This window comes from Microcaecilia unicolor, chromosome 4 (genome assembly GCF_901765095.1).
Source record: "Microcaecilia unicolor chromosome 4, aMicUni1.1, whole genome shotgun sequence".
Taxonomy (NCBI): domain Eukaryota; kingdom Metazoa; phylum Chordata; class Amphibia; order Gymnophiona; family Siphonopidae; genus Microcaecilia; species Microcaecilia unicolor.
In genome coordinates this window covers 365925027-365941786 of record NC_044034.1, presented here as the reverse complement: position 1 = coordinate 365941786, position 16760 = coordinate 365925027, and the positions used below count along the sequence as shown (strand labels likewise).

At 46.8% G+C, this 16760-nt stretch overlaps 1 protein-coding gene across 2 annotated transcripts in view; it reads left to right on the top strand.

Moving 5' to 3' along the window:
* Window positions 1-16760, top strand: part of EFHC2 (EF-hand domain containing 2) — a 169557-nt gene that overhangs the window by 73467 nt on the left and 79330 nt on the right. For both annotated transcript variants that reach the window (XM_030199702.1, XM_030199701.1), the window contains one exon: window positions 13494-13659. In XM_030199702.1, coding sequence (XP_030055562.1) covers window positions 13494-13659 — 166 coding nt within the window. The remainder of the gene's footprint in view (window positions 1-13493; window positions 13660-16760) is intronic.

Here is a 16760-nt window from a genome sequence, read left to right as displayed (position 1 = left end):
GGGCTTCAATTCTTTTGTCTGGTAGTTAGGATGTGTCAATGTGGTACTCCTTTTTGAACAGGCTGGTCTTCAGTGATCTCCGAAAGTTAATTAGGTCTTGGATTTTTCTCACGGCGAGTGGTAGTGTATTGCATAGCTGTGTGCTTATGTAGGAGAAGCTGGTTGCATATGTTAGTTTATATTTTAGACCTTTGCAGCTAGGGTAATGGAGTTTCAGGAATGTGCGTGATGATCTTTTAGTGTTCCTGGGTGGTAAGTCTATGAGGTCTGATGTGTAGGCCGGGGCCTCTCAGTAAATGATTTTATGAACCAGAGTGCAGATTTTGAACGTAATACGTTCTTTTAGTGGGAGCCAGTGTAGTTTTTCTCTTAGGGGGTTGGCACTTCCGTATTTCGTTTTTCCAAATATGAGTCTGGCTGCTGTGTTTTGGGCTGTTTGGAGCTTTTTGATGATTTGTTCTTTACATCCAGCATAGAGTGAATTGCAGTAATCTAGGTGACTTAGCACCATTGATTGTACCAGGTTGCAAAATATTTCCCTTGGGAAGAAAGGTTTTACTCTTTTGAGTTTCCACATTGCTTGAAAACATTTTCTTTGTTGTATTTTTCGCATGGCTTTCTAGTGTGAGATTTTGGTCAATTGTGACTCCGAGTATTTTCAGGCTTACTTGATCTGAGACAGGGAGGGTATATTTTCGGGTGTTTATAGTGGTGGGTTTGTTCGTGTTGTGTTGTGATGAAAGGATGAGGCATTGTGTTTTTTCTGCATTAAGTTTTAATTGAAATGCATCCGCCCATGAGTTCATGATTTGGAGGCTGTGGTTGATTTCACTAGTAATTTCTTTTAGATCTTTTTTGAATGGGATGTAGATCGTGACATCATCTGCGTAGATGTTTGGATTGAGGCCTTGGTTGGCTAATGATTTGGCCAGAGGTATCATCATTAGGTTGAAAAGGGTCGGTGAGAGCGGTGATCCTTGAGGTACTCCGCATTCAGGTTTCCATGGTGCTGATGTATTCAAATTGGATGTTACTTGGTATTTTCTTGCGGTTAGGAAGCCTTTGAACCAGCTGAGAACGTTTCCTCCAATCCCAAAGTATTCTAGGATGTTTAATAATATTTTCTCCGAGGACAAGCAGGCTGCTTGTTCTCACTGATGGGTGACGTCCACGGCAGCCCCTCCAATCGGAATCTTCACTAGCAAAGTCCTTTGCTAGCTCTCGCGCGCCCGCGCGCACCGCGCATGCGCGGCCATCTTCCGCCCCGAACCGGCTCGAGCCGGCCAGTCTTCTTTCGTCCGCACTCGGTACGGCTGTGTTTTTGCCGTGTCGAGCCCCGGAGAGTCGACCTCGCGCGTCCGTTATCTTAATAGACGTGTTTTTCTTCGGAAATCTGCATCGGCGCCGAGACATCGGATAGCTGCATCGACGTCGGTGGTACCGGGACCTCGTCTCCTGATGTCGTCGGACGGTGGTGCATCATCAGGAGTGCAGGTGAGGGCTGTCCATTCCCCTGCTGGTGGCGGTGAGCCTTCGGGTGGGTCTCCCCCTACCCTGAGGGCTCCTGCGGTACAGCCCCCCCGGGATCGACCTGCTTCGACCTCGGCCCCGAGGAAGCGACGGATGGATTCTACGTCCTCCTCATCGGTGCCGGGGAGCTCCGGTGACATGCTTCGGAAGAAATCGAAGAAGCATCGACACCGGTCTCCTCCCCGCGTCGGCACCGAGAGCTCTGGGTCGCCGAGGGAGTCGGCACCCAGCAGGCATCGGCACCGAGAGGACCGCTCACCCTCTGTTCAGGAGGTGTCGATGCGCTCCACTCTGGATAGCCCGGAACAGCCTCCACGCCCGGAACAGGTTCTGACGTCGACGCCTGCATCGGCCTCCATGCCTTTCTCTGCAGCCGCTCTGAACGAGAGCCTCCGGGCCGTTCTCCCAGAGATTCTGGGAGAGCTGTTGCGCCCTACCCCTCCGGTACCGGCGGTGCTTGCGCCTCCGGTACCGTCGAGCGTGGCGCCGGCTGGCCCATCGCCCGGGGTGAGGTCCCCGACGTCGGTACCGCGTGCGGTGCCGACTGCGGCCACCTCCCAGGAAGGCTCCCCGACTACGTCGGCGGAGGGAGCTTCGCCGATGCGGGCGAGGGAGTCTACCTCTCGACGCCCCCCATCGTGGACGTGGCTCCACGGAGTCGAGCCGGGCGAGGTTGCAGACACAGGTCCGTGAACTTGTGTCTGACACCGAGGGTGAGGCCTCGTGGGAAGAGGAAGAAGACCCCAGATATTTCTCTGACGAGGAGTCTGAGGGTCTTCCTTCCGATCCCACTCCCTCTCCTGAGAGACAGCTTTCTCCTCCCGAGAGTCTGTCTTTTGCTTCCTTTGTCCGGGAGATGTCTACGGCCATCCCTTTCCCGGTGGTTGTGGAGGACGAGCCCAGGGCTGAAATGTTTGAGCTCCTGGACTATCCTTCTCCACCTAAGGAAGCGTCCACTGTTCCCTTGCACCATGTCCTGAAAAAGACATTGCTTGCGAACTGGACCAAGCCACTAAGTAATCCCCACATCCCCAAGAAGATCGAGTCCCAGTACCGGATCCATGGGGACCCAGAGCTGATGCGCACTCAGTTGCCTCACGACTCTGGAGTTGTGGATCTGGCCCTAAAGAAGGCTAAGAGTTCTAGGGAGCATGCTTCGGCGCCCCCGGGCAAAGACTCTAGAACCTTAGACTCCTTTGGGAGGAAGGCCTACCATTCCTCTATGCTCGTGGCCAAAATCCAGTCTTACCAGCTCTACACGAGCATACACATGCGGAACAATGTGCGGCAGTTGGCGGGCTTGGTTGATGCTCTTCCCCCTGAGCAAGCCAAGCCTTTTCAGGAGGTGGTCAGGCAGCTGAAGGCGTGCAGAAAATTCCTGGCCAGAGGGGTGTATGACACCTTTGATGTTGCGTCCAGGGCCGCTGCTCAAGGTGTGGTGATGCGCAGGCTCTCATGGCTGCGTGCCTCCGACCTAGAGAATAGACTCCAGCAGCGGATTGCGGACTCGCCTTGCCGTGCGGACAATATTTTTGGAGAGAAGGTCGAGCAGGTGGTAGAGCATCTCCACCAGCGGGATACCGCATTCGACAAGTTCTCCCGCCGGCAGCCTTCAGCATCTACCTCTACAGGTAGAAGATTTTTTGGGGGAAGGAGGACTGTTCCCTACTCTTCTGGCAAGCGTAGGTACAATCCTCCTTCTCGACAGCCTGCGGCCCAGGCTAAGCCCCAGCGCGCTCGCTCTCGTCAGCAGCGTGCGCCTCAGCAAGGCCCCGCGGCTCCCCAGCAAAAGCAAGGGGCGAGCTTTTGACTGGCTCCAGCAGAGCATAGCCGACATCCAAGTGTCAGTGCCGGACGACCTGCCGGTCGGGGGGAGGTTGAAAGCTTTTCACCAAAGGTGGCCTCTCATAACCTCCGATCAGTGGGTTCTGCAAATAGTCCGGCAAGGATACACCCTCAATTTGGCCTCAAAACCTCCAAATTGTCCACCGGGAGCTCAGTCTTACAGCTTCCAGCACAAGCAGGTACTTGCAGAGGAACTCTCCGCCCTTCTCAGCGCCCAATGCGGTCGAGCCCGTGCCATCCGGGCAAGAAGGGCTGGGATTCTATTCCAGGTACCTCCTTGTGGAAAAGAAAACAGGGGGATGCGTCCCATCCTAGACCTAAGGGCCCTGAACAAATATCTCGTAAAGAAAAGTTCAGGATGCTTTCCCTGGGCACCCTCCTTCCCATGAGTCAGGAAAACGATTGGCTATGCTCTCTGGACTTGAAGGATGCCTACACACACATCCCGATACTGCCAGCTCACAGACAGTATCTGCGATTTCAGCTGGGCACACGTCACTTCCAGTACTGTGTGCTACCCTTTGGGCTCGCCTCTGCGCCCAGGGTGTTCACAAAGTGCTTGGCTGTAGTAGCAGCAGCACTTCGCAGGCTGGGGGTGCACGTGTTCCCATATCTCGACGATTGGCTGGTGAAGAACACGTCCGAGGCAGGAGCCCTGCAGTCCATGCAGATGACTATTCGCCTCCTGGAGCTACTGGGGTTTGTGATAAATTACCCAAAGTCCCATCTTCTCCCAGCGCAGAGACTCGAATTCATAGGAGCTCTGCTGGATTCTCGGACGGCTCGCGCCTATCTCCCAGAGGCGAGAGCCAACAACTTGTTGTCCCTCGTCTCGCGGGTGCAAGCGTCCCAGCAGATCACAGCTCGGCAGATGTTGAGATTGCTGGGCCATATGGCCTCCACAGTTCATGTGACTCCCATGGCCCGCCTTCACAAGAGATCTGCTCAATGGACCCTAGCTTCCCAGTGGTTTCAGGCTGCTGGGGATCTAGAAGACGTGATCCACCTGTCCACGAGTTTTCTCGAATCCCTGTATTGGTGGACGATTTGGTCCAATTTGACTCTGGGACGTCCTTTCCAAATTCCTCAGCCACAAAAAGTGCTGACCACGGATGCGTCTCTCCTGGGATGGGGAGCTCATGTCGATGGGCTTCACACCCAAGGAAGCTGGTCCATCCAGGAACGCGATTTACAGATCAATCTCCTGGAGTTGCGAGCGATCTTGAACGCTCTGAAGGCTTTCAGAGATCGGCTGTCCCACCAAATTATCCAAATTCAGACAGACAACCAGGTTGCCATGTACTACGTCAACAAGCAGGGGGGCACCGGATCTCGCCCCCTGTGTCAGGAAGCCGTCAGCATGTGGCTCTGGGCTCGCCGTCACGGCATGGTGCTCCAAGCCACATATCTGGCAGGCGTAAACAACAGTCTGGCCGACAGACTGAGCAGGATTATGCAACCTCACGAGTGGTCGCTCAACTCCCGAGTGGTGCGCCAGATCTTCCAAGCGTGGGGCACCCCCTTGGTGGATCTCTTCGCATCTCAAGCAAACCACAAAGTCCCTCAGTTCTGTTCCAGGCTTCAGGCCCACGGCAGACTGGCATCGGATGCCTTCCTCCTGGATTGGGGGGAGGGCCTGCTGTATGCTTATCCTCCCATTCCTCTGGTGGGGAAGACTTTGTTGAAACTCAAGCAAGACCAAGGCACCATGATTCTGATTGCTCCTTTTTGGCTGCGTCAGATCTGGTTCCCTCTTCTTCTGGAGTTATCCTCCGAAGAACCGTGGAGATTGGAGTGTTTTCCGACCCTCATCACGCAGGACGAAGGGGCTCTTCTGCATCCCAGCCTCCGGTCCCTGGCTCTCACGGCCTGGATGTTGAGAGCGTAGACTTTGCCTCTTTGGGTCTGTCAGAGGGTGTCTCCCGCATCTTGCTTGCTTCCAGGAAAGATTCCACTAAGAGGAGTTACTTCTTTCTATGGAGGAGGTTTGCCGTCTGGTGTGACAGCAAGGCCCTAGATCCTCGCTCTTGTCCTACACAGACCCTGCTTGAATACCTTCTGCACTTGTCTGAGTCTGGTCTCAAGACCAACTCTGTAAGGGTTCACCTTAGTGCAATCAGTGCATACCATTACCGTGTGGAAGGTAAGCCGATCTCAGGACAGCCTTTAGTTGTTCGCTTCATGAGAGGTTTGCTTTTGTCAAAGCCCCCTGTCAAGCCTCCTACAGTGTCATGGGATCTCAATGTCGTTCTCACCCAGCTGATGAAACCTCCTTTTGAGCCACTGAATTCCTGCCATCTGAAGTACTTGACCTGGAAGGTCATTTTCTTGGTGGCAGTTACTTCAGCTCGTAGAGTCAGTGAGCTTCAGGCCCTGGTAGCCCAGGCCCCTTACACCAAATTTCATCATAACAGAGTAGTCCTCCACACTCACCCTAAGTTCTTGCCAAAGGTCGTGTCGGAGTTCCATCTGAACCAGTCAATTGTCTTGCCAACATTCTTTCCCCGTCCTCATTCCTGCCCTGCTGAACGTCAGCTGCACACATTGGACTGCAAGAGAGCATTGGCCTTCTACCTGGAGCGGACACAGCCCAACAGACAGTCCGCCCAATTGTTTGTTTCTTTTGATCCCAATAAGAGGGGAGTGGCTGTAGGGAAACGCACCATATCCAATTGGCTAGCAGATTGCATTTCCTTCACTTACGCCCAGGCGGGGCTGACTCTTGAGGGTCATGTCACGGCTCATAATTTTAGAGCCATGGCTGCGTCGGTAGCCCACTTGAAGTCAGCCTCAATTGAAGAAATTTGCAAAGCTGCGACGTGGTCATCTGTCCACACATTCACATCTCATTACTGCCTGCAGCAGGATACCCGACGCGACAGTCGGTTCGGGCAGTCAGTTCTTCAGAACATGTTTGGGCTTTAGGATCTAACTCCACCCCCCGAGGGCCCTGTTTGTTCTGTTCCAGGCTGCACTCTCAGTTAGTTGGTAAATTTTTTAGGTCAATCTCAGTTATGTCCTCGCCGTTGCGAGGCCCAATTGACCATGGTTGTTGTTTTGAGTGAGCCTGGGGGCTAGGGATACCCCATCAGTGAGAACAAGCAGCCTGCTTGTCCTCGGAGAAAGCGAATGCTACATACCTGTAGAAGGTATTCTCCGAGGACAGCAGGCTGATTGTTCTCACAAACCCGCCCGCCTCCCCTTTGGAGTTGAGTCTTCCCTTGTTTCTCTTTTGCTACATACGAGACTGGCCGGCTCGAGCCGGTTTCGGGCGGGAAGACGGCCGCGCGAGAGCTAGCAAAGGACTTTGCTAGTGAAGATTCCGATTGGAGGGGCTGCCGTGGACGTCACCCATCAGTGAGAACAATCAGCCTGCTGTCCTCGGAGAATACCTTCTACAGGTATGTAGCATTCGCTTTATGGCTTACCATGTCGAACGCGCTGGACATGTCAAATGGCTTTTGGACTTTTCTTTAGGAAGCTATCTAAACCTTTTGTAAACATTGCTAATGTAACTGCTTTTATCACATTCTCTGACAACAAATTCCAGAGTTTAATTACACGTTGAGTGAAGAAATACTTTCTCTGATTTGTTTTAAATTTACTACTTTGTAGCTTCATCGCATGCCCCCTAGTCCTAGTATTTTTAGAAGGACTAAACAAGCGATTCACGTCTACCTGTTCCACTCCACTCATTTTATAGACCTCTATCATATCTCCTGTCAGCCGTCTCTTCTCCAAGCTGAAGAGCCCTAGCCGCTTTAGCCTTTCCTCATAGGGAAGTCGTCCCATCCCCTTTATCATTTTCGTTGCCCTTCTGTGTGCCTTTTCTAATTTCACTATATCTTTTTTGAGATTCAGTGACCAGAATTGCACACAATATTCGAGATGCAGTGCAATTTGCAAACACCTATCGAATAAACATAGAAACCCTGATTTTAGAAAGGTGGAATTAACATGTGCAAATCACAAGTACTATCAGATGTAAAGGGCATAGCTAGAGCGGGATGAGGGCTTGGCAAAGGCAGTGTCAGAATATATATACATATTTCCCATTTCAGAAGGGGAATGCATGTCTACAATCTCCAGCATCAATGGCAGGATTTGCATCTGCTGCTGGAGACATGTAGATTTATAAAGGTGTTTGTGGGCAGCGCTCTATAGCAGGAATTAGGGGCGGTCACATCCTTAATCCCCTAGTGTTTCCCCCACTCCGAAATTGATAGTGTAGCATGATTTTGGGCTCTGTACCTAAAATAGGAGATCAAAGACATGTCAGTTTCCAAAATGACAGACGTACACATCTGTTTGCTGGTATTTCCACATCTGAAATCCCAGTATACAGGTGTAACTGCAGATACTTAGACATGTAAGTTGCCGTGTTGCCTTATTTTGGGCCCCGTTTACTAAGCCGCGCTAGAGGCGCATTAGTGCTTTTAACGTGCGCTAATGGTGCCCTCAATATTCCTATGGGTGCTTACACAGTTAGTGCACACTAATTTTGTGCACGCGCTAAAAACGCTAGCGCACCTTAGTAAACAGGGCCCTTGATGGTTTATACTTTGACATTTGTAAACTGGGTGCTGCTGCACATATGTCATGTCCCCTACCTCAACGCAAGCTGCGTCCCTTGCTTCTCTCCTACTGGTCTTCCTGTTCCTCCTCCCCCTGCTCTTGTCCTATGGCTGAGCTCCTTCTCCCTGCTGGTTCCTGCTGATGTCAGACGCCAGCACTTTATCAGCTGAGCTCTTCCTGGACTCCATGCTTCGGCTTCTACTTTGGTAGGTGTTATTTGCTCAGTAGTTTGCTTTTTCTGTACTTTGTCCCTCGTTACTGACTTTGCCTGTACATGGATTACTCTCTTGACCTGCTGCCTGCCTACTGATTTTGCCTGTACCTGGATTACTCTCTTGACCTGCTGCCTGCCTATTGACTTTATCTGTGTCTGGATTACTCTCTTGCCTGTTGTTTGCCTATTGACATTGTCTGTTCCTGGATTACTCCCCTGTCTGCTGTCTGCTTATTGACATGCCTGTACCTGGATCACTGTCTTGCCTGCTGCCTGCCTGGCCGATATGTTCACCACCCCGCTTCCAGCTCCGTCTTGTAAGTCCTGCAGGCCGCCCGCACCTAGGGGCACAACCTCTGGGGAACGGCGGTCAGCACAGGTGAAACCCAGGGTTGTCTGGCCAACAAAGCAGAACCTTGTCTGAGTACCGGGCTCAGCAGTGCTCACAAGTCTGACAACGTAGGCACAACCGAAGAACAGAAGAACAGGAACTCTTGTAGCCCGTGCAGACACAACAATCACAAGGGTGACAGAAAGAAGAGGGGACAGTAGATGCACTTTTTTTATCTTGAATAATTTTTATTGGATTTTATATACTATTACAGAAATTTATCTAACTGCAAAGTGTAATACAGCCTTTCAATGAAAAACTAGAAGAATTTCTTAAACAAGCAAAATACAAGTAATATGGCTTCCTTAGACCCCTATTTTAGAAAAGGGGGGGTAGGAATATAGTGAAGATATACATTAAATTAACATGTAAAAGGAAAAATTTATGGTTCCGTGAGTCCCATTTATATCACAACTCTCTATCGTTGTTTATTGTCTAGGAAAGTCTGAAGCTGATCAGGCATATAAAATATATATTTAACTTGGTTTAACTTAATGACACATTTACAGGGGTAAGCCAGGAGGAAAGAACCTCCCATTTCCAATACTTTCGGCCTCATTGAGAGAAAGTTTTTCCGTTTTTCTTGTGTGGATTTAGTCACATCTGGATACAGCCAGATCTTTTGGCCGGCAAAAATACGATTTGTTGATTTGAAATAAAGGCGCATTACAGCATTTAAATCCTGCTGAAATACAAAAGAAATTATCAACGTCCCTCTTTCAGGTGAATCTTCAATTGTTTGCTCCAAAATGGCTGTTACATTTTGCAAATCTAAAGTATTCACTGTTCCAACTTTTTTCATCGTGCTAGGAATATAATAAATTTTATTCATAGGTGGAAAAACTTCTTGGGGGAAATTTAAATTTTCTTTCAAATATCTCTGGAATATATCTCTTGGAGATTCTCCCAATATTCTTGGAAAATTCAGTATTCGAAGGTTTAATCTCCTATTAAAGTTTTCCACCTGTTCCAATTTTTTCCTGAGTTCCATATTGTCTTTTATCACAGCCATCTTGAAATCCTCAGTTTGCTTTGACTCTCTCTCTAGGGCCTCAATTTTAGAGGAAAAATCTTGTTTTGCCAATTCTAGGGAGCTCTTCACCTCCTGTACATTTAAATTTAATATCTTTACCTCTTCCGAGGACTGTCTCAAGGTTGACTCTATTTCCAACAATTTCAGCCAGATCTTGCCCAGGCTCACCTCCGTCTCTTCTGCAGCTACAGTTGTCTTTGCAGAGTTAGACTCCCTTCTGGGCTCTTCGAAGTGACCCTTTCCGGGCTCCGATTGAAACCCCGTCGCGCTCAAGGCAGTTGCAGGGCATGGAGGCGTCGTAGAGAAAGGCGGGGATAACGATATTTCAATTTCCTGCGGGGGACTCGCTTCACCGGTTCCACCCGCTAAGGATTCCGCACTGCTTGTACGGGACAATGCGGGGAAGAAGCGCTCTAGTCCTCCACTTGCCGGGGTAGACGTCGTGGGATGAAGGGTAGTCCCTCGAGTCGTTCCCTTACGTTTGGTATGCGGCATTTGAAATATTGCAGGTAAATAATTCAATTCAAGCAAGTAGAAGGCAGGAGCTCGCTTCCAACGCGTCCGCTCACGGCGCCATCTTGACACGCCCCTTAGATGCACTTTATTAAGCATCCAGGACTCGACACGAGCTGTGTTTCGGCCCTCAAGAGGCCTTCCTCAGGAGTCACTTGAAATGGATGTGTATAGATGAAACTAGATAGGTGCAGGTATATTCAAGGGTTAATCCTTGTATTCTGTCTGTGGAAAATCCTCAAAAAACACTTGGACTAAAATGAGTACAAACAGCTTAATAAAGTGCAAGTTTTTAGATCATCTACTGTCCCCTCTTCTTTCCGTCGCCCTTGTTGTGATTGTTGTGGATGCTGCTGCACGTAACCAGCACATCCGCATTCCTGCATGAATTTTAAAAAAGGAAGACCTTTTTAAACATACTACTAGAATATGGCATGTCCCAACCTGGTCATCTCAATTTGTATGTCCTATCTAAAACGTGCATTTTTGTGGATCTTTTTCTCTCAATTCCAGGATTTATTGGAAGCAAACAAAGCACCATTGTGTTCGTAGCCATGTTTTGTGTAGAAAGGTGGTACATCTACAGTACAGTGACATATTTGCATTTACATACATGAAGCACAAGAAGTATGGTATCTATATGGAAACACAGAGTACACCGAAAGCCCTTTCCATCTGTGTGCAGCACAGTGACTATGATTCCTTGAGATTACTATGCCAGACTTTAACACTGTCAACTGGATGGATAAACTCGGTCTCTGAGGGAATCCCTGAGGTTAAAATGGTCAAAGGTCATGAAAACAGAAAGTCACGCTCCAAAGAGTGATTACAGGTCTGACGAGTTGACATTTCCACGCAGTGCTGCAATACAACTTTATGTTAACTGGTTGGCCACAAAGGATTGCTAATTTAGCTAATGCATAGAACCTTTTCTGTAATTTATTAGTAATAAATACAGATAAAACAAAGAAAAAAGGTGATGCTTTTTTATCGGACTAACAATGCATTTTTTGATTAGCTTTCAAAGGCATAAAGTCTTTAATGCAGTGCGCTGGTCCTGCAAAATGCTGTCCTCCAGAGGTGTCACCCTGGTTAGCTAATATGGTGTCTGTGTAAGTTAAGCATCTAGCTTGTCTCTGCAACATAACTTCCTTCACATATACTACATTTGAAGATGAGCTAGTTATTACTAATGTCAACTCAAGTTACAGTCAAAAGTGTCAGAGCGTGCACAAAACGTGCAGAAGGACGCTATGTTGGAGAGACAGGCCAGATGCTTAAGACAAGACTGGACTCACACAGACACCATATTTAACAGCACAGTGCTAACCATTTTGCAAGACCAGACCATTGCATCATTGACTTTATGATGAGAATACTAAAAGGAAATTTTAAAACTATCCAGGAATGTAAAAACCTTAAGTTAAAATGATGAACTATTTTGACAGATAGCAGAAGAGAGGGTTCCAAAGTACACAAGCAGAACAGCAAAAAAAGAAAAATGCACAAATGGCCCTTCAAGACTGGAACAATTGAGAGTCCTTTAATAGTTCGACCTGACATGGGCCATATTTTGGGGTCAGTATAAAAGAGTACTCTTGAAAGGAACACAATGGGTGTAACAATGTTTTTAAAACCACTCAGAAATATGGGTAGCAGACACTGAACAATCCATGTCTTTAGAATGCTGTGACTTAACAGCAAAATTTCTTCTCAACCTCTCCCACCCCTACCTTTCCCCATGATTCTGTCATTGGAATGCTTTTATGTTATATATATATATATATTCATTCTGATATGTCATCATTTGTTCATTTCTGATCTGAACAATAAGGTATTGTCCTGGAAAGCTAATAAAAAAATGTATTGTTAGTCCAATAAAAAGGTGTCATTATATTTTCTTTTCTTTGTTTTGCTTTATCTCTATTTATTACCTTTAAAAGTGGACAACACCACTTTACACTGGGTTAATAGGCTACATTTTTTACAGCAAAGGAGCTCAATTTCAGGTAGAGTATGATCACATCTTACTTTTTTCATCTTCCCATTCTCATTTCCTCACTCTAGAGGCTGACTGAAATCAGTATTCTCGGTTTCAACCAAAACCAAACCAGCAACTGAAATTTGCAGTTCGATTTCAGCTGAAACCGACCCCCCTCTCTCCCGCAATCACTCTCGGCAGCCCCTGCCTACCCCCTCCTCGATCACTATCCCCACTGCCGCTGCTGCCCCCTCATGATCACTCTTGGTGCCTCTCTCCTCCTCTCCTACCACCCAAAGGCCCTCCCCTGGCCTACCTTTAAACCTTCTGTTGGTCTAGTGGGTCTTCAGGGCAAGAGCAATCCCTAGTCGCTCTTGCCCCCGATGGTTCTGCTGCCAAATAGCTGCTAGGACTGCTGCTAGAGGTCCCAGCGGTCATTTTGAGTACCGGAAACAGCATAAACAGAGCTATGAGGCTGTTACGAGAAGTCCTGGCAGCCATTTTGGCTGTAGAACCAGTGGGGGCAAAAGCCATTGGGGATTGCTCATGCCCTGAAGACCCATTAGTCCACCAGGAGGTTTAAAGGTAGGCCCGGGGAGGCACTTGCATTTTCGGCTGAAACCCAAACCCGGATTTCGTGTTGGTTTCAGTGTTGAAACCGTAACCAAAATTTGGTCAGGTACTCATAGATGGACTGTCTTTAAACTAGCAAATTCTGTCTGGCTTTCTTAGACTAAGGCCTCCATAATTGCTACAGCCTCAGCCCTCCTTCTGTGATTAATCCTGGTGTTCTTTTCTTTTGTCATTGATCAATACTAACTTGTCTTCATGTTTATTTCCCTCAAATTGGAAATGTGCGTCCTTTGCTTGAACACCCATCTTTGAGCCCAACCATTGCCCAATTTCCATTCTTACGTTTTGATCTAAAGTTCTGGTAAGCACTATATATAGTTAACTCTTCCAGTTCTTAGACAAAACTAATGCACTCCACTCTAGGAAATCTGGGTTTCTCTTGGGCCACTCTGCAGAAATATTATTGGTGTGGCTGACATTAGTGAGGTCTTTCAGAATTTAATTTACTAACATTACTATGTAAGCCACATTGAGCCTACAAATAGGTGGGAAAATGTGGGATACAAATGTAACAAATAAATAAATAGTATACAGTGGAAATATTCAGCTATATCTTGCCATGTCAGTATGTTCTCTTTTCTGTGGTTCCATTCAATGATTTCCCCTAATTTTGGGTCATGCAGTGTGATAGGGGCAGCTTTATTTCTGCTAATATAAGAAACAGTGAATGCATGGTACAGAGTCTCTGTTACAAGCTGCTACATTTTCTATGGTTCAAAAGCTTAAGAGAACAATATCTTATAAATAATCTATGTGGATTTTTTTTTTTTTTTTACAGAGGACTTTAACCCGGTTCAGTACAAAGCTCCTCCTCCCCCCAAGGTGGAAGTGAAATACCCACCATATACTGGATTTGGCTCTGAAGAAGATTCCCTTTGCTCCTGCTTAGGCATGGTGCCCAAACCTCCTCAAAGGGACTTTAAGAAGTTTCTAGAGAAGGACAGGTAATTAAATGGATAGTAATGTGTGCATGTAACATAATAACTACTACTACTACTACTATTTAACATTTCTAAAGCGCTACCAGGGTTGCGCAGCGCTGTACAATTAACAAAGAAGGACCGTCCCTGCTCAAAGGAGCTTACAATCTAAAGGACAAAAAGTGCAGTCAATCAAGATTGAGGCAGTCTAGATTTCCTGGATAGAGGTACAATGGTTAGGTGCTGAAAGCGACATTGAAGAGGTGGGCTTTGAGCAAGGATTTGAAGATGGGTAGGGAGGGGGCTTGGCGTATGGGCTCAGGGAGTTTATTCCAAGCATAGGGTGAGGTAACATAGTAAATGATGGCAAATAAAAACCTGCATGGTCCATCCAGTCTGCCCAATAGTCACATTCATTATCAAAGCTTGATAGAACCAACAATCCAATAGTATTATTACAACATTTTACTCACTAAGTTCCACTTTAAGATGTCTTCCCCTTCCCCAATGGGATATACAGCACCTGTACTCAGCGTACAACATGAATGTGGTATAAAATACACACATTTGATCCTGATCTGTCCTTGCAATTTTCTTGGCTCAGACCATAAAATTTTGCCTCGCACTCACCCTACTTTCCAACTACTGGAGTTGCCGTCGAAGCTCACTCCAGCTCATCCTGATCAGTCTTGCCATATACAGGACACAGAAGTCTGTCTGGCATTGGCCTCACTTCCCCACTGCTGGAATTGTCGTCTAAGCACCGCTCCTACCTGTCATAACTGTTGATGTGTTGTTTTGATACTATCTTCTTCTTATTTGGGATCCTGAGCGCATCATCTGCCCATTAGCACAAAAAAAGGAAATGCCTGTAGTGATGTAACCAGTTTTTTTTTAAACTTGGCTATTCTGGGCTCTGATTGGCCCAGGAGCTTTTTTTTTGGGGGGGGGGGGGGGGACTTTACTGGCTTTTTTACCCAGTTTCAGCCTGGGAGAAAAGAGAGAGAAAGCTCTTTGCTAAAACCCTGTAAAAAAACAGTTATATTTGATAACTGGTGAACAGCTATATGTCCTGATATCCCCAAGTACTTTTTAGAAAGTAAACAAATGTTTAGTTAGTGTTATAATGGATCCATATTTCAGTTACCTGTTATTGTTTGCTGATTGCACATTTTTTGTTCATTGTTCAATATATTTTTAAGACAATAAACAATTGTTTATTGCTTCTGCTTGTCTGGACTGATAAAGAATCCTGATGGTTTGTGTGTTGGGTCTATGAATACTTTCTGTGAACTGTGGGACCACTGGGAGTGAGTGGGAGACTCTCCCAGAGGTGGTTGTGACACAGTCAGTGGGAGAAAGGTTCTAGTGTAGAGCACAACAGCAGGTGCAGGCGGACTTGAGCTGTGCTGGGGACAGACTATGTGGCTGCGGGGTGACCCCAGGTGGGTGGCTAGGCATTTCGTGACAATTGGGTTTTTATTTTATGGAAGTTCTTATTATGTTCTGCTTTGATTGGTACTAACCACAAAGGAAGACTATCAATTGTGGGCCTGATATTCAGAGGATTTATGCTCCCAGCTGTGAGAGTTAGAGGCTCATTTTCAAAGCACTTTGGGAGGCTAAGTTCCATAGGTTTCTATGGAACTTTGGGAGGCTAAGTGCTTTGAAAATGAGCCTCTTATGCTCATAAATTTGCCTCTTCAAGACTTTACTAGGGCTGTGCATAATTTTATAGTTAAAGGGCCCGATATTCAGTCTGTGGTGATAACTGAAGCTGCTTACATCGTCGGGGTAAATTAACCCTGGATATTCAATGCCAGGTTATGTCCAACTTCTGACATTGAATATCCAGGTTAGTTCAGCAATCCAGAAGTTAACCAGGCACCAGCCAATATTCAGTCGTCCATCCAATTTGCCCAACAGTTACACTCATTATGAAGTCATGATTAAACCAACAATGAATGGGATATAGAATACTTGATCATTGTTTCTCTTTGGCTTTCCTGGGACATAGACCATAGAAGTCTGCCCGGCGCTGTTCTTAGGTTCCAACTACTGAAGTTGCCATCAAAGCCCACTCCAGTCTATCCAAATCTGTCTTGTCATTTGTGGGACATAGACCGTAAACGTCTGCCCGGCACTGTTCTCACGTTCCAAATTCCTAACGTTTCCGTCAAAGCCCTCTCCAGCCCATCCTAAACTGGATTGTCATATATGGTATCCAGACTGTACAAGCTTGCCCAGCACCGGCCTTAGTTCTTCACAGCCTGAGTTGCCATCTAAGTGCCACTCCACTTGCAAGTACACATTGCAGCCATTTAAGTTTTGTTTTTTATACCATTCATTTTCGAATTAGAAATCTTCTGTATTCATCCCAAGCCTTTTTGAATTTTGTCACCGTTTTTTTCTCCACCACCTCCCCTGAGAGGGTAGTCCAGGCATCAACTACCCTAATAATCAATTATCTGTGCTAATTGGCATCAATTAAAATTTACACGTGCATCTTTAGACACCAGGATTGGCGCATAAATTTTACACGTGTCTCCAAGAGAATTTCCTGACCTTACTCCTAAGTTACCACCCTTCTGTGGAAAATATTTGTTTCTATATAGTATTTAAACATCTGTATCATATCTTCCCTGTGCCTTCTTTCCTCAAGAGTATACATATTCTGGTCTTCCAGTCTCTTCTGTTTCATCTTTTGGCGCAAATCCCGTACCATTTTTGTCACCTTCCTCTTGACTGCTTCAAGTCTTTTTACATCCTTAGCAAGATATAGCCTCCAAAACTAAACACAGTACTCCAAACGGGGCCTCACCAACGACTTTGTACAGGGCATCAACACCTCCTTTCTTCTGCTGGTTACGCCTCTCTCTATACAATTTCGCATCATTCTGGATATGCCCACTGCCTTATCACACTATTTTGTCACCTTAAGATCCCTCAAATACTATCACCCCAATGTCCCTCTCCCTGTCTGTGCATATCAGCCTCTTACCTCCTAGCATATATGTCTCCCTTGAATATTTGCTCCCTAAGTGCATCACTTTGCACTTCTTAGCATTGAATTTTAATTGCCAAACATTTGACTATTCTTCTAACTTCTGCAGATCCTTTTTCGT